Source organism: Dendronephthya gigantea, unplaced genomic scaffold (genome assembly GCF_004324835.1).
Source record: "Dendronephthya gigantea isolate DGI-Jeju-01 unplaced genomic scaffold, DenGig_1.0 000396F, whole genome shotgun sequence".
In the NCBI taxonomy this organism is placed as follows: Eukaryota; Metazoa; Cnidaria; class Anthozoa; order Malacalcyonacea; family Nephtheidae; genus Dendronephthya; species Dendronephthya gigantea.
The window spans coordinates 56,486-80,628 of NW_021163406.1; the positions used below are offsets into that span (position 1 = coordinate 56,486).

General features: G+C 39.0%; 1 protein-coding gene across 1 annotated transcript; it reads left to right on the forward strand.

Moving 5' to 3' along the window:
• Window positions 1-30: 30 nt before the first annotated feature.
• On the forward strand, window positions 31-4,291 carry LOC114542776 (the record flags this gene model as incomplete). Its single annotated transcript, XM_028562229.1, has 4 exons — window positions 31-61; window positions 199-296; window positions 3,242-3,351; window positions 3,977-4,291. Coding segments are annotated over exons 2-4 (456 nt in total), but the record flags the coding sequence as incomplete, so codon positions are not given.
• Between the last annotated feature and the right edge of the window lie 19,852 nt (window positions 4,292-24,143).

Consider the following 24,143-nt stretch of genomic DNA (forward strand, 5'->3'; position numbering starts at 1 on the left):
CTCAGCGTACTGTCCGTTTAGCAGTAAAAGGCTTAGAACAGGGATGGGACTTAACTCAGAGGTGGGTATATATATTCCACATTTTGTGATGTAATAGGTTTTGTACATCATATAGCAAATGGTACATAAAATGAATTTAAAAAAATTAATAATTGCCTAGATACATGCAACATTTTAGTATTTAAATTTATAATGTAGTTTTAGAGCAACAGCTAATGAAGACACCAACAAACTCCTGGTGACAAATATCAAGGCATTGACTGGCATGGAAAAGATGTCAGATCAGATAATTGAAAGTAAGTTGCAGTAAAGGAAAAGCATAGCTTACAACAACAATAGGCTGTGTTTTTCACCAATAAGTGATTATTGTAAGCACCATATATTTTTTTGCAATTCAGACTCATCCTCTGTCAAAGAGGCCAGTGTTAAGAGACATTTACATGGCATCCTCTAACGTATTAAGTTACTCAGGGAACTTTTTAAAATCCATAAAAAAGATCTGCTAGATGTAGAACAGCAATTGCAATAGTTTGCAGCTAGGCTTAATTAGCACTAAAGTCTACCAAGCCCTTAGATGGTTCAATAGCATACAAACTACAGGGTTGAATCAGGGTTTTTTTGTTCAAAATATTCAAAATATATATAATGGCAAATTTTACCTGTCATAGAAATGATTTTTAATGTTCCGAGCCTGGATCATTGTATAGTACCAGAAATAGAATAACAAAATTATGAGGTGTTACTAAGCCAATTAATGGTTAGGTATAGCACTTTTTATCGCCATTCTCTGGTAGGCAGTTAGAAGTGATTGAATTCTGTCTAAGTAATTCTGCATGGTACCATCTATTGCCTTGTTCAATAACCTGTATACTCATCTGGCATACTGCATTACTATAAATTGTTTATATATGCATGCCTAAATAGGAACCGGTGTGCATATTGAGCATTATAGCTAGTAAAGATGGGGTATATTGCAGTTTATACAAGCAGTTTATTTGAAAAGTAACTTTCACTTTCAGCCCTGGATGACAAAATGCAAACAGGTATTGACAGGGTAAACAACGTGTGTACAGTAGGTCTCAGCATCCATGCATGAAAATATATTTGAGGTGATTCGAATGTTTGTAGAGTTTTCTATCCCGTCAGGAGAGAAAGTTCAATTACGTTTGTTTCTGGGTTTTAGCTGTAAAAATTTAATGAAAATATCCCCGGAATGTATATTGCGACTTAGGCAAACACAAAATCATGCGGTTTGAATACATTTTAATACATACTTACTTTGACATTAATATTCATACACAAAAGGAGTACGTTAAGCCCATTAATTCATAGGATAAAATATAGAATACAAGAGTCAATTTTCAAGCCATTAAATATTTTTTCAACACGAAAACATGGCAACGAAGATGACGAATCAGTCTGGCGCACGTGTTAAGCTTAACCGGGGGTGTCACAAATTATTTTGATTGATACAACACGTGATAGGACTATCAATCTATCATTATTAATTTTCACATCAAAACTTAGAGATAGCTAACGATTTTAAGGGCTTGTTCCTTGAAAAATAAATGAATCCGATCCAACCTAGCCTCCGTTTCAATTTGTTCTGCTTCAAGCATAGACCCAAACTGCTACCGCCGGTACACGGGTTGTTCGGAAGTAGGAAATTTTGAAAACCTTCCCATAGCTTACGTTTGATTTTGACCCACGGCATAAAACAAGCTGCGGCGGAGTATCGTTAAGTGGAGATGCTGATATTCATACATTCATGTTAGCAGACCGTAAAAATAATCAATTTCGAAAGGAACTAAGGGCCTGTTCATATGAGGTGGGATAGCCCGGTTAGCCAGGAGAGCTCGGCTTGCTGAGATGAGTTTGAAGGTCGTTTCATATGCAATTCATACCGCCTATTATCCCACTTATTATCCTACCTTTGCAGGCAAGCGTGTGTGATCGTGTTTTAATACCGGCTTACCGGGAAAAATCGAGAATTTGCGTTCATATGGAAGTGAAGCCCTCGGGATATATTTTCCCTTCGGGGTAATATTTCATCGAATTCCCCTCGCTCCAGGGGCCGGTTGTTCTAAAGATGGATAACTTATCCAACGGATAAGTCCTATCCAACGGATAAATCTGCTATCCAGTGGATAGTTATCCATTGGATAAAAACGCGTTGCACGAAGCGTGGATAGTGAAGTGGATAGCTATCCAATAGATAAGTTAAAATTTACCGAAGAAAACTGGATTATACTGAAATTTCGTACCACAACGTCAGCTGTTGCTAAGCATTTACAACATTGAATTCATAATCATTACGAATTCTCGAGTATAGTTACTGAATGGAAAAGACTTGAACAATAGTAAATTTACTGCCTGTTATAAATGCGAGGATGTCCAAAAAATCGCCGCTCGGAAAGGAATGTCTAGGCAACGTAAAACGCTGCTGCGAAAAATTGCACTTCGCGAAACCATTTTTAATACATGCAATCATGATGTGCATTAGTTTGTTGAAACACAGTAACAGGAATATTGCATTTTTGTCCTATTTTATATAAATGTTTACAATGTTACCTTGTATCTTTGAATTTATCCACTGGATAGTGGATTTAAACCACCTCCGGACCTTGGATAAATTTATCCGGTAGATAGCGATTTTTATCCGCTGGATAAAGTTATGCAAGCTTCGTGCAACGCAAATCACACGCTGGATAAAACTTATCCGTTGGATAGCGAGTTATCCGTTGGATAGCGACTTATCACCTTTCGAACAACCGGCCCCTGGGGCCGGTTGTATGAAAGCCGGATAGCGCTATCCACCGGATAGTGGTTTTTTCAATTGCTTCAAAATCGCCCGTTATTTGCTACAACTTTGATTAAATCTTAGTATTCCTAAATTGAAGATCCTCTTTAATAATTGTTGCTTTCAAGCTGAAATTTTATCCCCTTTCGAGCATTTTTAGAACGGTTGAAAAAATCACTATTCGGTGGATAGCGCTATCCGGCTTTGATACAACCGGCCCCTGGTCTATAAATGATAAATATATGATTAGGTGATTGATTATATATATGCCGGAATAGTTGAGTTTATATTCCTCTGACTCTGGTGCCATAAACGAAAAACGTACCTCACCAATCTTCTCTTAGATGAGACAATTGCATGAATCCCACTTATCATGAGAACGTTGCCCTTTTTCGGACGAACTTTCAAGATTGAATCATGCAGTCTGATACCATTTTCTAGGAGCAATGAAGGCACATTTCTTGACAATGCGGAGGAGACGCAAGGAGGTCGATTCAGGGCAGAGAAGTAATATTTTGCAAAATGAACGACGTCGCCATCGCAAGGCAGATGTAAGAAATCAATGTAAAAACGTACCTCGTTTGCCTTTCCAACTTTCGCAGAGCATATGCCGTTGTTCAAAACCATGAGACGGATTTCACGTTTTGCTCTCACGAGCCAAATACAAAGATTAAATCATCAAACATAAAGATTAAATGGACCTTTTGCATTATAGGCAACTTTTTTATACATGCAAGATAACCCATTAAAATCACCACAGCTAAAAAGAGCGTACTGAAATTAGTAGAAATGCAACGTTTGGTTGCGAAATGTCATGAGATGCCAAAAATGTGGCTTTGCAAAGTTTGCAAATTTGTATACTTTAGTTTAATGCACGGAAATTACGAACCTGATTTACAAAACGTTTCCAACCTCTCGTTCGACACATATAACTTCATCTGAAATTCTCGCAATTTTTTGGGACATTCAAACATTGTTAATTTTTGGGACATCAATCCCTCTCTTTGCCATTTTTGGGCCTCAAAAAGAATAATACGCATTTCTTATTCAACTTAAATACAACTATAAGAATAACAAGAAATCTATGAGAGACATAATTATCATAAAATAATCTAGTTCAGATCAACATAGCTAATGATTACACAGCTAATGCACTGTTTTCTCGTATATTTATAGAAACTTCGACGCCGGCTGGATGCACTATATAAAACTACCTCTTGGCCTGAGGCTGAAAAGGCAGAATTTAGAAAGGGGATGAAAATATCATGTATGTCTCCCGAGCACAGCGAGGAAGAGGTAATTGAAAGAGATGACGAGTCCGAATCCGACGATGACGCTTTGGGTACGAAGAAAATATTAAAAACCCGCCCATTGTCATGGCGTAGCGAGAGATTCCAAAGCGTGTTGGAAAGCTTGGACCGGAAATATACCAGGCGAATTTCGGAGAAGGCTCGCTCCATGTTCAAAGAAAGAATTATGGGCGAAAGAATGGTTTGTTTGCCACCAAGTGACATCCCTGATTGGATGATTAAAAATTAGATAAATATGGCATCCATTGATGATGGAAGAAAGTTAAATTTAAAAACAGGTTATTAAACTACACTTAATTACCGTTAAAATGTTTCCATTTTTGTGAACAACTAGTCTGTTGCATGATTAAACTATATGTATAAGAGTTCAGCGCTACCTATTTTTTGGATGTATGGAAAAACCAAATTTAATTACGTAAATTTTGTACACTTTACGTAAGAAAATGTGCAACTCATTAAGTCACATATGCTGACGACGTATGGTCCAGTATTTCTATGCTGTAGAGCCATACTGAGCAGTATGGAAAACAAATATAGCCATCAATCTTTTAAATTTGCATAGCTATTTTCCGTACTAGTACTGTTGAGGATTTCTCAACCCGGCAAACTTGCACCTTAGTCTACATACAGTTATTAGCTAGAATATACATGGTTTGGATACTATAGATGGAAGTAAAATAAAACTCATTATTTATGTTATTGCCCTGCAGGTTTATGCTGAAAATTGTTCTTTATCCGTCACATGCATGTCTTCTGTATTTTTGCCCAATTAACAAATAGTAATTATAGCTTGGTTTAGATCCTCTTGAACAACATGTTAATTCAGACCTTACTATTGGTTTATTTGTTCAAAATACGATAGACACGTGGCGAATAAGGAACAATTTTGCATAAATGTTTCCCGACGACATATATATATATATATATATATATATATATATATATATATATATATATATATATATATATATATATATATATAGTTAATGAGTTTTATTGTAACTACTTATATATATATATATTTATATACCGTATATATAATTAATTATATGTAGTCTCTAAACCATGTATGTTCTATTAACTGTGGTCTACATGATGAAAAATTCCATGTTCATGTTTTATAAAAAAATATGAAGTATATATGACTGGAGAGTATGGAAAATAACAATAATTTGAAAAATTTTATAAGATTTTAGAAGATACAATATAAGAACGATATGCGAAAAAAATAGGTTGCCGGCTTCGAATTCTGTTGTATAGACATTTTTTAACTAAATGTATATAAATTATATCGGTTTATAAATAGCATGTAGCTATATTATTGTACGCATTAGGATCTATTCAGGATATTTTTGAACATCTATAGGTTTATATTGAATCTATGACTCTACGTGTTTATATTATTGTCTTATATATATATGTACGATTTCAATATATTTTTTAAAAATAATAAAAAAATCATTTTTTATTTACCTTCGTTTACACTTTAAAAAATTCAATTGCGCGACACAAAAATAGAAAGCACACGCAAACAAATCAAACCGACCAGCATAATTTGAACAAGTTTCATTTTGCATTTTCCACGAAAATGGCAACACGCGTGATACAAATCGCAAATTTTATGTTCACAACAAAATCACACTGCAATCGCAATATGTGCAATGTTATAAATTTACCATAAAATTTGCACTAAATTTGCACCCGGTGCATCGCGGCAATCACTGTATCGCACTAGGTGCAAACACGAGGCAAATTTAAAAATTTGCAATGGTGCAAATGTGGTCATATACGATCGAATTTGAAATTGGCAATAAATTTGCCCATACATTTGCATACAGGCAAATCTATCTTTTCGTCCCGTGTTATTGCTAGTGACTTGCTACTGACAGTACTGTGTATAGGCGACATTCGCGACAAGCTTGACCGCGGCTAAAGCTAGGCTACTGGTGTTGCTGCACGGAACATTTGTGTGCACTAGGTAAAATCCAAGCCTATATTTTAAATATTTTATTACCGCGCAATGCATTGCTGAAATTGAAATGTGGATTTCATGTGTATAAATGGTGTGGATATTTAATGTAGTATTTATACCAAATAAGTTTTGACAGCATGCAAGCACACGTTACTACGCTGGTTCGCATACAAACGAACTTTGCGTATGCGATATTCTGTATTAATGTTTGGTTATCATCTGTAAACAACTTGATCCTTGCGCTAATTAATTTAATCGTTTGCGCGTCAAAGAGTATAAACAAAAGTGTACAATGGAATCTCTTGTGTTTAGTTTAACATAAAGTATGTATCCAGTAGCTGAAACTCAACCAAACTGAGACGGCAATTTTTGTTTACTGTCGGTTTACAGCCGTGTTAATAAAACGGATGCATGCTGTATCGCCTGTATGTCTTTGTTTATATGTCTTTAACCACTCATACATAGAGTTGTTCGTGGAAAAATTTACAAAACCTGTAACGATGTTGCAAATGAACACGCGCTGAATATTTTGATGGGTATAGTTGCAGATGATGCATTAATTTGACATAACGATGATAATATATACTAATAACTGAAGGCTTCTAACGATTAACCCGAATTTTGATGCAAAACGCCAATGTATATATGTATATAAAGTATAAAATAATGGGATTTAGGTAGTATAGCTAATAATTTTAGTTAAACATTCAAATGAAGGTATAGCTATTTATGTACACACATACTTGGAACAACACATGTTACTTGTTTGAAAATATTTCCTATTCTTTTAATTAGATAAATTAGTCAATAATATCTTGCGTCAATTATACGCGCAACAGGCGTTCAGACAAATTCGTTAAAACCGTTAATAAACATAAATCGTTCAAACGGCTTCAGATTGAACGTTTATTTATCCGTTCGTATTCTCGACTTTAAACGTTCACATTTTTAGCTGAATTCGTCAAAACGTTTTCTGGGTTCGTTGAAACGTTATTACAGATCGTTCACTACCCGTTCGTTATCCGTCGTTTTGCCGTTTCAACAAAATATCGTTAACGTACGTTTTCCCGTGGAAGGTCACATATCCTATGGGCGTTGTATTCGTATACATAATAAAAAAATGTACGTATACGACGTATAGATTTGCAGTGTTGCAGAGGAATGTTCTAAGGGAACATTTATTCCCCAATGTTTAATCGAATATTTGTCCATATTCGGTGTTAAGATGCCCATGCAGTCAGCAATCGGGCCATCGTGCCTAATAGGGTCATATAAGGCCATATAAGTCCCAAACGGGCCTATGAGCACATGCTCATAAATGCTCATGAGCAGATGCTCATCCGCTTAATGAGATATTTCAGGCCCAAACTCCTCAAAGGGAGGAAAAAGGGGGGTATGGCGAATGCGAAAATGTGTGCATTTTTAGAGCGAATCGAAATATATATTGGTGTTATGGACAACGCGATGCTTGAAGCATAAATTAAGACACGTATTAACGCTTGTAACAATGTAATTAAGTAGAACAATTTTACAAATATTTTAAACATATTGTCCGGGCACTACACTGTTTTCTTGTTTAGATCGTTTGACTTTTTCTTCCGTAAGCAAGAGTTTGCATTGAAAAGCCCGGACTTGTCCGGGTTAGGACGCCTAGTCATGCAGCAATCGGGCCATCGGGCCTAATAGTGCCATATAAGGCCATATAGGGCCCAAACGGGCCTAATAAAATACCTGACTTACGAAAAAAATGAGCCAATTATTATTAGGAATTTGTTGAGCAATCATCTAAATATGCGTCGCACTCGTAGGAGCTGTCCTGTGTTTAGCTGTGGTAGTACAAATTTAGCAAGGTTAGCAAATCATCTCGACCAAGTACACGATATGGGCACAGAGGAAGCAAGAGATGGTTAAAGTGGAGTAAGAAAGGAATATGTGTACCTCGACAGAGTAAAGAACCAAAGGAATTCGATATGGAGGAGTGTCTGGAAAATTTATTAGAGCGCGATGGAGAGAAATTTATTATCAAGAAGAGATGGAGAGAAACTTTAATGTTTACCTAAGCACTGCAAACGAACAACCTCTATCTAGGGGGAAACGAAAAAGTACATAAGGGATTGCTAACATTTTAGTTTGTGTGAATGTACTGGACTAGGAAAAAGTACCGTTGAGCAGATTAGCACATCTCATAACTACACATGAGCAGACATCTGCTCATAAAACTGCGTTGCTGCTCGATAACAAGGCATTTACACACTTCTAGTGCTAAGGGGATGAGCTGCCAATTTTGCAGAAGATATTTCAGCCGCAGTTACAATCAGCGCAGACCCGAACGGGAGTATTGCCTACTACGAGAACAAGAAAGAAACATGTCTCAAACAGACTCGGACAGTCAAGAAAGTGATTTCCAAGATGATGTCTCGACCACTTCCACTCAGCAATCTGGAAGTTCGACGACAACGGACTCAGAATGTGAAGAAGAAGTGGATCCCTGGATGCCGTTAATAGAAGAAGCATAACATAGAAGTAACACAGTATTCGAGGAAATGAAAGAAAGCCTTATAAACAGTGGTTTTGATGAGCACTATGCTAAAAAGAAAGCTTACTTCAATGCCATGCTAGACTCCAGGAAGAATTAGAAAATATCTATTTAAAGCGCCATTTGTGGATGAGACAACTGAAGAAAGATCCGGTACATAAGAAAATATGTTTATTACAAATGATGATTTTGACCAAGAAGAAGCAATAGAAGGTGCCGTTGATAAGAGAAAGTTTCTTATTAAGAAGTTTTTAAACGATGTGAACATGTGAAGGAAAACAAAGGCAGAGATGATGATGACGACGACGATGATATGTTCTAAGTATCCTGAACCAGCTTTGGTCATACCAAAATGACCCACTCGTGTCAGGTTTTATTGTCTCCTTTACCAAGCCGTCTACCCTTAAGTACACGGTTAAAACGGAGCTGTTGGAAGAACGCGATTGTATTATCAAGAATCAAATAGGTTAAAAGGTCTTAATTTCGAGTGGTATTATACACACTTCAAATTCAAGCCAGGAACAGTGGATGGAAAAATGAGTCAAATATACGTTCTCAATGGCAAGGGCATTTCACCGATATCGCAAAAGCGTAGGTTCGATTCTTGCCATGATCTGTTCAAAAACAACACACGAGTCAGAACGCGAGTGAACACGAATGAACACCAGTGGACACGAGTCAGAATACGACTCAAGAAATATGAACACTTGTGAACACCAGTTAAAAAATCATTAACACGAATGAACACGAGTGAACACGGGTCAAAAAATCATGAACACGAACCAAAGATCAGGAACACGAGTGAACACGAAAAAAAATTATGAACACGAATGAACACGAGTCAAAAAATCATGAACACGAACCAAAGATGACGAACACGAGTGAACAGGAATCAAAAATTATGAACACGAACGAAAGCTCACGAACAGAAGTGGAAATCGCATGAAAACGTGGAAATCGCAAGAAACATGCCAGCCCCATCAACTCTAGGCTGGTTTCCACGAGGGGCGTGTTTAATTATTAAGACAGTAATAAGAATACAGTATAGGTTTCACACACAGGTAACTAGGACGCATTTCAGTGTGCAACAACAATTGATTTAAACTAACGAGCGACTGAGCTGATTTTGCTTCGTTTGTGAGCCGATTCCAAAGCATAGCGCGGCTATATTTGAAACTTTTTTAAGGTATTCTCGATTCGACCTTGGGATCCTATTTCTCTTCTCACGAAAGACTCCCGAAGAGCGGGCGCAGTATGGTTATTAAGTATCTTGTACATTAATACTGACTTAGCACCAGACCGTCTAGTTTCAAGAGGTTCATAATTTGCACTGTTAAAACCCTCGCTGCACGAAACTGAACTCTTTGCAACTAAATTGAAATCTCTGAGCAGATTGCCACAAGTATCCCACAGGGGCAAGCAGTAATCGAAGTAGGGCTGCACAAGACTTTTTCCGGGGAACAGGGAACAGTGGAATGGGAGAACCGGGAGACAGGGGAATTCCCCTCAGGATCTCAACAAATCCTTTTTTAGCAAATGTTTTATTTTAAATTGAGTGAAATATTCGCGAAACATTACCTTAATATATGACACGTTGTTTATGTAAATTGTAATGGAGAATTCTAGATTCACATGCACACGCCTTTAATTTTGGACAGTTTATTCCAATAGGTTATTTCAAGGTTTAATTTTTCCTATAATACTTTATACAATTACTCGATGAGGCTAGCATAATACGTAACAATTATTGAATGGAGTTGAACACAATATGAAAATATTATCAGCCGGTGAGCTAGTGTACTTCAAGTGACAAGGTATTATCTACTAACTAATTTGGTCATGGTAAGGGTCATGCAAGAATGTCAATCATCAGTAATCAAGATGACAATCCAAAACTAATATTTAACTGCATGCGTAACTGTTTTAAGGCATCTGACTAGAAAAAAGCAGAAACAGGAGCACTTACATAACAAAAATGACCCGCTTTTCTAGATGTCCAAAAGAAAAACTAATTTATCGGGAAACGACGAAAAGAAGAAAAAAGCGCGAGAGAACTAAACTGTGGATCTCACGGAGGACGATGAAATCTTTTTTCCAACAATAAAAAGAGGAAACAGCGAAGAAAATTATCACATTTTCCAGTGATCCCGAATCAGTCAACTCATGAGAACAGTGAAAATGATAATACGTCTTACTCATTTGACATTGATTTGCCTAATCTTGTCCATTACAGGGGTGATAAAAGGCTTCCAATTTACATCGTTTTTAGTCAATATTTTTATTTTATATGTAGTTGCAGGTATTCGGATCCTGTGGAGATTGCTATTCCCTCATTGTAGGGTTGTTGGAGGGCGCCTTTTGAATATGAGATGGTGGCAATGTGGCAATGATGAAGATTGATGATTGGTAAAACTTGATATGATTCTGTTGTGGGAATTGTGTAGTGAAGAATTGTGTTTATGAAATGCTACGAATATGTGTTTGATGTTTGGCAAAACCCGGGTGCAATATGGAAATGTGTGAGATGCCTTGGCCAGAATGAATGCCGGTTATTGCCACTCTGGTCAAGTCCCTTTCGTTTGTTTTTCGTTGAAAACTGTAGTTATGTTTCATCAGGCTCCAAGCATAACTAGGGAAAGCACGTTTCTAACCCGCTAGCAGGTCTTGGAACGACGTGCTCGCATATGAGATTTGTGATGATGAGCGGAAATTGTGTGACGTGAATTTATGGTGAGATCCGCGATGATGATGAAGTCTAAATATGTATGAGCATGCTGTTTATCCGTGTGTACTGGGCTGTTTGTTTGCTATTGGGGGCTAATCCCTGAATCGATTGGTTTGTGTTATTTGAGTTGATTAAATCCATAAAAGATCCCCAATGTGTAGAGATTTTGTAAGGAAGGGTGGTATTCAATCCCACGTGTATTCCCGATATTGAAATATTTATATACCGCGGCATGGGAGCGTGCCGAGGAAAATGTTGTTTATATTTGGGCCCATCTCTGTGAATAAGATATCTATTAAGGCTGGCCTGTGCCCCGGGGACTGTTATGTTAGGAATTAAAGATGGAAGAGATTTAAATGGTTTTACTTACCCTTCAAATTGAAGAAAAGTGTGCGTCCAAGATGCTTACCGGAGTTCGCTGTAGTGTTAACGCGCAAGAAATGTAAAATGAGTGGGCTGTGTGACATCGTGGTTGGGATCGTGAAAACGAGGCCGAATTTATTTCGGGGGGGGGAATGTTAGGGGGGGTGCTATTTTTTTAAAAAAAACCCCGGAAACCGATCTTACGATTGGGATTGTATGTGGTTGTGGGGTTGGGTTTTGTTTAAGGTTGGGGTTAGGGTTCCCCTTACGGTCCGGGTTAGGGTCTCGTTTGAAAAATGGGTTGTGTGGTTTGTGTTTCCACGTTGTGGGAAGCGCGGGAAAGCGATGGTGGAAGCACTGGTGAGGATAGGGGGGGAGTGTTTGGTGAATCCGGGGGATGAAGAGGGGTAGTGGTGTATTGTTTGGACTGTTGCAAATGGCGGCCGGTTTAATGACGTGTTGTGTATTCGAAATATACAAGTAATATGATTACGAGTTCCCTTTGGAGAACGTTCGGAGCGATATTTCAACTCATGCGTGTGTTTTTGTTTCAAGGCGGATTGTGGAATTGTATCAAGGTTGTGATTGAAAAAAGTGAACGTGTGTTATATTTACAACAATGCTCGGTGAGCGAATCAAATGAATTAATTACATGATATTGCTGTGTGATGGTGGTTGAATAATGAATAATGTGACTATTTGTACAACTGTATGTTTATGGCAGACATCGTATGGTTTGATTGTCTGCCATCTATGCCATTAATGAATGTATTTTTTATACATATTTTTTTGTACGTATTTCTTGTACATATTGTTTGCTTATGTGATCTTAAATGTTTATTCGTGACAAGGTTGTGTTGTCTGTGGGGTCCAGATTTGTCAACGTGGCTGCAGGTGGTTTGTAGTTTGGTGAATGACTCCAATGTGGTCTCCATGGGTGTGCTCTTTCGATTTGTTGGTTGTCGCTTGATGGAGCTGGTTCTGTGAGTTTTGTCTGGGTGGTGGAGATTTTGGTCTTTGATCAGAGGTAATTTGGGTTGGCCCATTGGTTTAATTGATGGGGTGAGGTAAATGGTTAGATGTGTTTGGTGCGCACAAAATGTTCCTTTAGGTTTTTGTGTCTTTGATAAGCCACAACGGGATGATTTGGCCATATTTGGGATAGAGTGGGGTCATTTTGGATGTATTGCCAGTGTTGTAGGAGAATGTGGCGTAGTAGTTTTAGGTCTGGGTTGTATGGTATGACAAATGGGAGTGTGCGTGTGTGGTTGGTGGAAGTGGTTTTTGAGAGTAGTTGTGATTGAGTGAATGTGGCAGCCTTGTTAATGTGTGGTAGGATATCCTTGTCATGATAGCCCCTTCCTATGAGGGCTACTCTTAGATTCTGAGCTTTCTGATGAAACTCTTCATCTTTAGTGATAATCCTCCTGTATCTTAACATTTGGCTGTAGATGAGGCCCTTTTTGCAGGAGTTTGGGTGGTGTGAATTGTTATGTAGGAGAGGCATGCGATCGGTTGGTTTGATGTATAGGGTGGTTTCGAGGGTGTTTTGAGTAGTTATGTATACTGTTGTGTCAAGGAAGTTGACACTTTTTGTGGAGTGTGTCACCTCGAATTTGATGGTTGGGTGAAATGTATTTAGATGTGTGGTGAATGTTTTGAATGCATCCTCCCCGTGTGTCCAAAGTAGAAATATGTCATCAATGTATCTTTTCCACAGGAGAGGATGTTGGTGGTTTGGTGAAGATGAAAGTAAGGAGTCCTCCAATGCACCCATGAAGATGTTGGCAAATGAGGGTGCCATTTTGGTGCCCATGGCAGTACCATGTTTTTGGAGGTAAAGTTTGTTTTTGAAGGTGAAGTAATTTTCCTTTAGTATGTATTCAAGGAACTGATGTATGACTTTGCGGAGAGGCCACATGCGCCCATGTTTGGAATCTAATGCTTCGAGAGTAGCATTTATTCCTTCATTGTGTGGGATGTTTGTGTATAAGGATTTGACATCAATGGTGGCTATGATTGTGTTTGGTGGTAATGGTATTTCAATGCTGAAAATGATTTGTAGGAAATGATTTGTGTCTTTTATGTAGGATGGCAGAGTGGTGCAGAATGGTTGTAAATGTGTGTCAATGAATGAGGAAAGTTTGTCTGTTGGTGAATCACATCCGGATATGATTGGTCTGCCTGGATTTCCAGGTTTGTGTATTTTTGGTAGTAGGTAGAAGATAGGTATGCGGGGGGGTGTTGGTGGTAACAGGTATGTCATGGTTTTGTAGTCAATGTCTCCATATTTAAAGAGATCTTTGACATACTGTGTGATTTTTGTGGTTTGTGTTCTGATGACTGATATTGGAGTGGCCTGTATGTGTTGGTAATATTTTTTGTCATTGAGTTGAGAGAGGGCTTCTTTTTCATAGTCGAGAGTAGACCATATAACGATAGCTCCCCCTTTGTCTGCTGGTTTGATGACATATTTTTGATTGTGAATGTTATGTGAAGCGAGGAAGTTTGTTTCTTCCTCAGTGAGGTTTGTGATGTGTTCTGTTGATGTTCCATGTTTGAAGGTGAGGTTGATGGATTCTGCTACTGAGCAGATGTATGAGATAAGGTTAGGGTTATCTGGGAGTGGTGGTTGCCAAGTGCTGGTAGTTTTGAGGGGGTTTGGTTGTTCGTTGGGGGAATTTCGAAAATGGTAATGTATGTACATGGAACGTCTGAATTGTTTAAAGGCATTGGTGATTGTTTTTAGACTGGTATTGTCTGGTGTGGGTATGAATTTCAAGCCCTTTGTGAGTAAGGATTTGAGTGGTGGTGCAAGTGTCTGGTTTGTCAGGTTGACTATGAGATTGTTGTTGGTGTGATTTGTGATTTGGTCACGATAATGTTTTTTATCGTGGTTTTTGTGGGTGGCTTTCCGTCGAGTGGTGTCATGAAAGAATGCTTTTATGGCTTTTCTTTCATGAACATGTTGTATATGGTGGGGAACTGTGTCTGTTTCCCCACCAGGCGTTTGCGGATGGTTGCTGTTAATGTCTCGTTGGACATTGGTATGGGTGTTTGTTTTGGTTTGATGGGTGGAGGTGTCGGTTTGGGATGGGGATGTGGCCGTTTCCGAAAACCCGAGGGGGTTGGTGGTGTTATTTGGTGGGTGTGTGGTGTTGTTTGGTGGGCGTGTGGTGTTGTTTGGTGGGTGGGTGGTGTGGATTTGGTGCGTTTGTATGGTGGTTGAAGGGTGGATTTGTGGCGGCTTTTTTTTTTTTTGTATTTTTGTTTATGATTTTGATTGGAGGTGCTGGCAATGTCAAGGATGGTGGGGGAGACGTCTTTTGTGTATGTGTTTTGGACAGATTTGGAGAGTGTGGCTATGTGTTCTCCAATTTTTTCCAATTGTTGAGTGTGGTGCTGGTGTAGTATGGAGGTGAGTTGTGTTTGGCAGTTTTGGATGTGGTTGTCCCATGCTTGTTGGTGTTCTGGGGACAACTGAGTCCAGGGTTGTAATTTGATGGTTAAACCAGTAGGTGTTGTGTGGTGATTTATGTGTTTGTTGAGGATGGTTTGTTGGCGTTGATGGTATGAGTGGGTTTTGTGGAGTTCAACCAGTTGGTTGAAGGTGGTGGATGGTGTGTGACTGAAATTGGTGGGAATTGATGAAGTGGATGGTTGATGTGGGGCTAGGATGGTGGGGCTATGGGTGTTGGGAGAGGAGGTGTTTATTGAGGTTGGGAGAGGTATGTTAGGGGATGTGGGTGGGTGGGTGTTGGTTGTGGGAGGGTCGGTTGGGGTTGGAGTGCCTGGAGATGTGGTTGGTGTTTGGGAGGATATGGTGGTTTGGGTTATATTGAACGTTGGGTAGTTGGGCTGTGGTTGTGCCAGGTGCTTTGGGGATACTGGTGAATCTTGGGTGGTTGTCTGGGTATTGGGGTGGGTTGGGGAACCGAGGAATTCATCCATCTCATGGTCAGACATGGCGAGTAGGGTAGCCAGATCCCCCCCGTCAGTGTCTAAGTGGTTGATTTCCATCTTATTTGTCTTTCGAAAAATTTGCTAGATATGGATGGGGTGAAAAAATTGTTGAGAGTGTGGTTTTTATTAGTGGTGTGGTTGTTATTGTGTGTCTTGTTATTATTCAATCAATGACACATTTAATCAATAGCACATTTAGAAAAATTGGCGACCCATGTAGCTATCCCATATGGCCAGGAGATCTCTTGATACTTAACCTTTTCCTGCTGTATTATAACATCGTTTTTAGTCAATATTTTTATTTTATATGTAGTTGCAGGTATTCGGATCCTGTGGAGATTGCTATGCCCTCATTGTAGGGTTGTTGGAGGGCGCCTTTTGAATATGAGATGGTGGCAATGTGGCAATGATGAAGATTGATGATTGGTAAAACTTGATATGATTCTGTTGTGGGAATTGTGTAGTGAAGAATTGTGTTTATGAAATGCTACGAATATGTGTTTGATGTTTGGCAAAACCCGGGTGCAATATGGAAATGTGTGAGATGCCTTGGCCAGAATGAATGCCGGTTATTGCCACTCTGGTCAAGTCCCTTTCGTTTGTTTTTCGTTGAAAACTGTAGTTATGTTTCATCAGGCTCCAAGCATAACTAGGGAAAGCACGTTTCTAACCCGCTAGCAGGTCTTGGAACGACGTGCTCGCATATGAGATTTGTGATGATGAGCGGAAATTGTGTGACGTGAATTTATGGTGAGATCGGTGATGATGATGAAGTCTAAATATGTATGAGCATGCTGTTTATCCGTGTGTACTGGGCTGTTTGTTTGCTATTGGGGGCTAATCCCTGAATCGATTGGTTTGTGTTATTTGAGTTGATTAAATCCATAAAAGATCCCCAATGTGTAGAGATTTTGTAAGGAAGGGTGGTATTCAATCCCACGTTTATTCCCGATATTGAAATATTTATATACCGCGGCATGGGAGCGTGCCGAGGAAAATGTTGTTTATATTTGGGCCCATCTCTGTGAATAAGATATCTATTAAGGCTGGCCTGTGCCCCGGGGACTGTTATGTTAGGAATTAAAGATGGAAGAGATTTAAATGGTTTTACTTACCCTTCAAGTTGAAGAAAAGTGTGCGTCCAAGATGCTTACCGGAGTTCGCTGTAGTGTTAACGCGCAAGAAATGTAAAATGAGTGACATCGTGGTTGGGATCGTGAAAACGAGGCCGAATTTATTTCGGGGGGGGGAATGTTAGGGGGGGTGCTATTTTTTTAAAAAAACCCTGGAAACCGATCTTACGATTGGGATTGTATGTGGTTGTGGGGTGGGGTTTTGTTTAAGGTTGGGGTTAGGGTTCCCCTTACGGTCCGGGTTAGGGTCTCGTTTGAAAAATGGGTTGTGTGGTTTGTGTTTCCACGTTGTGGGAAGCGCGGGAAAGCGATGGTGGAAGCACTGGTGAGGATAGGGGGGAGTGTTTGGTGAATCCGGGGGATGAAGAGGGGTAGTGGTGTATTGTTTGGACTGTTGCAAATGGCGGCCGGTTTAATGACGTGTTGTGTATTCGAAATATACAAGTAATATGATTACGAGTTCCCTTTGGAGAACGTTCGGAGCGATATTTCAACTCATGCGTGTGTTTTTGTTTCAAGGCGGATTGTGGAATTGTATCAAGGTTGTGATTGAAAAAAGTGAACGTGTGTTATATTTACAACAATGCTCGGTGAGCGAATCAAATGAATTAATTACATGATATTGCTGTGTGATGGTGGTTGAATAATGAATAATGTGACTATTTGTACAACTGTATGTTTATGGCAGACATCGTATGGTTTGATTGTCTGCCATCTATGCCATTAATGAATGTATTTTTTATACATATTTTTTGTACGTATTTCTTGTACATATTGTTTGCTTATGTGATCTTAAATGTTTATTCGTGACAAGGTTGTGTTGTCTGAGGGGTCCAATCTTGCCTAATCTTGTCCATTACAGGGGTGATAAAAGGCTTCCAATTTACAGTCATTCCAGCTCTGACATTAAAAAAATATTCCAGATCTGTTTAAAAAAGGATATTCCTGCAGACCGAAAGGCAGAAATCAAGCCAACAAGCATTTCTACAACCTCAACCTTCGTTGTCGGCCAAAAACTTGCAAAAGTAAAGCATCCGTTTGATATCGAAACTTATGAAACACTTGGGTACTATGAGAAAAATAGCGAACTAGGTTTTATGAAGTTAAGGTTACGGACAGAGGCGAACTTTTTATCAGTTCAGAGGTCTCGGTGAACAAAGACGACAATGGCATTATCGTTGGTGGTACCTGCGACGTCCGCGATGCTCGAAATTGGGTTCGGCAGATCGTAGGCAAGGAGCTTATGTACGCTGTAGTTAGAAAAAGAGCAGCGCATAAGAATACGATGAAAATGTATCAGACGGAATTTACAAGATATGTCATATTTATTATGCTAATAGCAGAATATAATGAATCTTATAGTCGTCTAAAGAATTTGAAGTCATATACTTATGAAATGTTCCACGATTATCATGCATTACTATTTTAACACCGGGAATGCCGTCCTCGTAGTCGCAACAGCGCATGGGAATACAATACGTCCGCACGCCAAATCCTTTATTTCAAGAGAGCACTCTCTCAACAAAGAAGTGAAAGAAACGGTTCATACAGATGTTCGTGCCCCAAGGGTTATTGAAGACGAAAAATCGAAGTATCTGAATTAACTTGATTCTCCATTACAGTCAACCACTATTCGGGATACCAAGCAGCTGTATAATTACCGTTATTTGTACGCGGAAACAAAAACCAGATCTAGTATCGATCAAATTCAGGAAGTTATCCTTAAACTCCTTGAGCAAAGACCCACTGCTGACGAAATTGACCCAGATTTGCTTGACAAGAATCAAGCATTCATCAGCAAATCCCAGGTTTACTACGCCTTTGGCTTGTGACACTACATTAAACATTGCAAATCATCTCGTGACACAAACGACCTACAAGCAGATGTCAGTAATTGGAAGAGAGAGTTTAAGGAATCCCTGGTTTCCAGGACCATTTCTGATCCATCGAAATCAATCAGCGCAGGATTTCGCATATTTTTGGCAAGCAGTGGAAAGAGGGAATCCGGCTCTTGCCAACATCCTTGCTTTTGGTACAGATGAAGACGAAGCACTTTCTAGCGGGATTCTTAAGGAAACGAGTGGAAAGACCATTTACCTTTTGGGCAAAGAGCATGCCCAAGCAAATGTAGATAAAAAATTGCAGTCGTTAAATTTTCCTTCAATCCAAAAAAAATTATCCTGAGTGATATTTCGGTGGTGCCACGTGCAAAGAAGAAGATACGGAAGCGAAAGTACTCATATTTACAACCGTAAGCTATTGCAACTGAAATCAAAATGGCTTCAAATAGAAAAGGAACACACCAGCAATCGTCCCGCGAGTCAGTTCGTGGATTATTTTGAAACTCATAAAGAGAAGCAAATGAGGGACAAAAGCAAGCTTCCATTGACGGAGTGTACGGCCAAAATCCAATTGAGTGGCAAAACGTCTTGTCAAAAGATGAAATATCCGCCCACGTGCATTCAGAGGGTCGTAGTCATCGAGACGCGACACTTTCAGAGTGCCTAGATGCCTTGAAAGCATGCAGTATCCGTTTATTTAGCAATGTTGTCAAAGCCATATATGATGACGGTCCTTACGTCCTAGCACCAGGTTACCACATGTTTCGTAAAACATATGCCGATTGGAAAGGCATGTCATCAGACGAACGAAAGATGCACATCGCAGCATTCATGGCTTACATTCCTACCGACGATGTACTCTTGCGCTCCGGAGTTCGAAGTGCAGAAAACAAGGAATCCATTCCAACTATTTCCCTGTTAGATGACGAATCACCTGGTTTATCTACGTCAGCACCTAAACAAGATTATCTTCAAGTGTCACAACAAATCTCGAATTCTCCTCCACCAAATTTCTGCCATCGGTCCAAGCCAGAGGTTAAAGGCCACGACGTTCTAGACAAACCACGACGCACGCTTTCCGTATCGCTTCAAGAAGCTTCGGTTCTAAATGATGTTTTCCCTCCTCACCTTTTAGCAGATGCTTTTAATAAAGCCTTAATTTTTGGGTACAGTTAATAAGAAACGCGATACGACTTTAATTGTGACAAGTATACTCAGTTCAACACTTGGTTTATTATGGAATAAGGTCATAGCCTCGACGGCAGACAAACTGAAAGACGGCGAAATTCGTAAGATTGTCGTACGCGAGTTATAATGATATCAAGTCTAAAATCGATGGCCTTTCTAGATCAACTTCACTCGCCAGTTATAATTTTCTAGAAGGAGTAGAGTTACTCAGTGTTTCTCTCGATAAATCAAATCTTGAGCAGAAAGAGAGCGAAACTCAGGACGAACCAGGTGAACTTTCGAGCGTTATTCTGTCTGGTATCTTAAACCAAGCAATAGAGCTTCCTCCAGCCAGGAAAAAGCTTAAAATCAACTCGGACAGAGAGTTAGAAACTGCGAGAAAAAGATTCGAGGAAGCGCGCAAGGCAGCAGCCACTGCTTTCTGGAATGAGGCATTTAGTATCGAAGATCGAATTTTTGCAGCGAAGCTACGAATAGTTTCAAAAATAGTGGAACATCTCGATTGTCCTGAGACCGCAATCACCCAATTTTTATCGTTTTGGAAGAAGCTGCATAGCTTACAAGCCATTCAACTGATTCAAGAGATATTCTCAGTGTCTTTGAACGATGGAGTCAAATCGTTGTTGAATAAAACTCAACGGGTGGAGAACGTCTGTCGGTTATGTTAATCAACTATGTTTTGTTTCAATATGTTTGCAAATTCAGTAATAAATGTTCATTTGAAGTGTCCGCCTGCATGCCAACGATTGAACTTCCCACTCGCAGTTTTCATCCAATAATAAGCTGGCAAGAAATTTCAGCAAGAAATTCTGTAAAAGAGGAATTGCCTCATCCTCCAAACGAACAGACCCTTCATGAAAAAAAAGAGCTTCTCCATATGCTGTGAAAAGTCAGGGGGTGTTCTTACTTTCCCTCGTACTCCGCCTTATTAGAAAATCATGATTATCCAGGAGGAAGGAAAAATTAAACGGATTGAATTACCTGAAATTACAGGCAATATTTTAATGGCCCTTTCTGTTGATATCAGTAACAATGTTTACGTGCTAAAAACATACTGGTGAAGGATTCCTGTTGACGATATTGAACGAGAATTACAATGTAAAAGCAGAAGACAAATTAGATTTGCTCGAGGACAAAATATCTTCTGTAGTTAGAAACGCAATATGCAAAGACGATGATATCATCATCATCCAACACAGAGGCCTGATGTGTGTATGTTTGTAACAAGATGTGTCAATTGAAATACAAATTTGACAACGACTCAAGTGAGGCATTTTCATTGAGTATTTTCCCAGCAGAATGAAATCATGATACCAACAAACGATCATACGGCAGTTCAAATATACACCAAGGAAGGAAATCTGAAGACAACAATAAAGTCCCAGACCATCATAAAGTTGTCAGAGTGGCATTTCACTAGGTATTTGTAAAATATTGGTTCTAACCGTGGTAGGGGAAAAAATTCCTATTTCTTTCTGCGCTACCCTGAAGCAGGCGGGAAGCTGGAAACTCTTACCTTCTTTTGTAAAGTTGTCGATGTGCAGTATCCATATCTGGTATTCCATAATGGCCCTATTGTTGTTGTAAGAGAAGGAAACTTCACTTACCTATGATGAGACTCAATTGTTATAAACAACCATTTTCTGCCTAAAACACAGTAAATATACTACCGCTACTTTCCTGAAACAGTAACAGGAACCTTTCAATAAACTAAAGTAAAGCAAACAATAGATGTTGCTAGATTTATAAAATTTGTGAGCTGTTTCATTCACGTGGTCTTGTTTCCGTTGTAAGGAACACAAGCGTAACTTATATTTAAATATTGATCCAAAAAACGTTCTTTGATCTTGAAATTAAATTAAAGATAATCATGTTTTTGTCTATCGTTTTATGCCAAATTTTTCCAGGCTTATTTTTAAAACGACTTAATAATTATGACGAAGTTTCTATCCCATGTGCATGATCATACGATTTTAATTCAACGCCAATGTTTCTTCATATGAATTGATTTTTGTATCAAATAACCGAAGACATGCGGATCTCGTTCAAGTAAACTTTCCTATTCATAATGGAATATTGAGGGTACGTGACATTTTACTAAACCTTTGTGACGATTTGCTGACAAGTGCAATTTTCGTAATTCGGGTGTGTGTGTACATTGACATATTCCAACTTCGCAGGCCAGGCTATTCTACCTACGCTCCACGACCCACGCTGCGGCGAAAACCCTGGTTAAGGCTGGTCATGTGACAGCGCAAAAATTTTTAATTAGCGGTTAGTTCATATGCAAGGGAGGGGCGGAAAAGGGCTATCTTTAAAGGCTAGTTTCCACTCAGGAAAATTCTCCTTTGGATCGGAGGGGACGGAAAAGTTTCTTTTGTATAAACGCCGCCTGAGAACTCAGCGACAAAAGAAATTTTACTGTCCATTCCGATCCAAAGGAGATTTTTCCTGAGTGGAAACTAGCCTTAAAACCAGTTACGGGGAATCGAGGAAGGGAACGGGGGACGATAAAACAAGGAATAGGAAAAGCCAGAATCTTTAAAACAAGGAAAGGGAAAAGCCGGAATCTTTAAATCAAGGAATGAGAAAAGCCGGAATCTTAAAAACAAAGAATGGGAAGAGCCGAAATTTTTATAACAGGGAATGAGAAAAGCCGGGATCTTTAAAACAAGGATAGAGAAAAGCCGGAATCTTACGGCTGGAAGTTTGTAACTAAATTAGTTACTCAATTTCCGCGCGAAATACAAAATATGGCAATTTGGCATGGCTATATTTCCGTATTTTACCAATTAAAGTTGTCAAAGATCTTTTCCGTCAGTTCACTCAATTGCTTTCAAAGAAGATGCTCGAAAATTTTGTCAACGGTTATCATTATGGTAACCGGTGCTCTAATTGGTTTTGGAAAGGCGATCGCCCTTTTTGTGCACTGAAATCCATTCATCCCGTTTCCAGTCCAACGGTCACACTCCATGTCGGATTACTTTATTGTATAATGCATTAAGCTTGCCTCCTCCGCAGGCATCTCTTATGTATTTATATTAGGCATTTATAATTGGCTTTGGTTAGCTTTGTCGGGGAGCGAGAAAAAAAATTGCTGATCTCTCCCACTTTTTCCTCGCCTTCCCCGACACAGCTAACCCAAGCGAAATATAAATGCCTAATATTAATACATAAGATATGCTTGCGGAGGAGGCTAGCATTAAGCATAGTAGAGACTTCTTCTGCTATCTTTCGTTAAGCAATAGGAGGTATAATATCGGGTCCTGTAGCCTTGTTGGGATTTAGCTCTCGTAATGAACCCAAAACGTCAGAACATGTAATCTCTCTAAAGCTGAATAAATTATCGTACCATTTATCTTGAATTTTACTACGCTACTAGTTGTGTGTAGGGTATTGAGCGTTGCATTTCAATACATGAAATCGGTGCTGTTATCAGAAAAATCCATAACTTATCTACTCGTTCACATATATCAAAAGAAGAAGATGGCAGCAGCAATTGAAAATGTAAACATGTCTTAATATGTACCTCTCCAATACCGACATCTCTCTGATATGAACATATCAAGTCAAGTCCGGAATTGCAAAGTTAACCCATCCCCTGCTAATGATGTGATTTATTGCAAGTGCGTGAAGAGATAAACAATTGTGATATCAACAGCCCGTGTAACTCAGGTATATTTACTAGTCAAGGCCCTGTAAAGGAGTTTGTGTGCATTTCATGCAAAACAGGTTATCTCAATTGTTTTAGGGTAAAATGACCATGGCGGTCATAACCGCCATAGCTCTAAATCCTGAATTATCAAAGCTACAGTCTTTCTGAATTGCTTATATGGTTCAGAATGGTTGCTTTTAGGGGTGGTCACTGGAGGGTGAAATTATCATCAGTTTTATATTTTACAAGCAAATTATGTTTACCATTCCAGGTCAACTGCTAATTAGGCATAAAATTACTGATTCACCCGGAAAAGTCTAATTTTTTCTATTTTCTAAAAATGTTCGCCATATTATGAAAAAAATGCTTTTAATATATTTATTATAAATTTCCAAAGAAATAACGATGTTTTGTTGCGATACGACATATTTCATTTCACTTAACCCCCACTAAAGCACAATTTCAGCCATATTTTGCAAATTTAATCGCTGTTTTTCGTCGTCGTCGCAAGCGCCTTCTAAACATGGTACTCTAACACGACTCTAGTTGACTAAAGAATTCTTTTCGCCATTGATTTCATCAATTATGTCGCCATTGCAATGGCATAATCCTCAACAACTCCACCAAGTCCACCTTCGTCACTCAAGCCATTTTCAA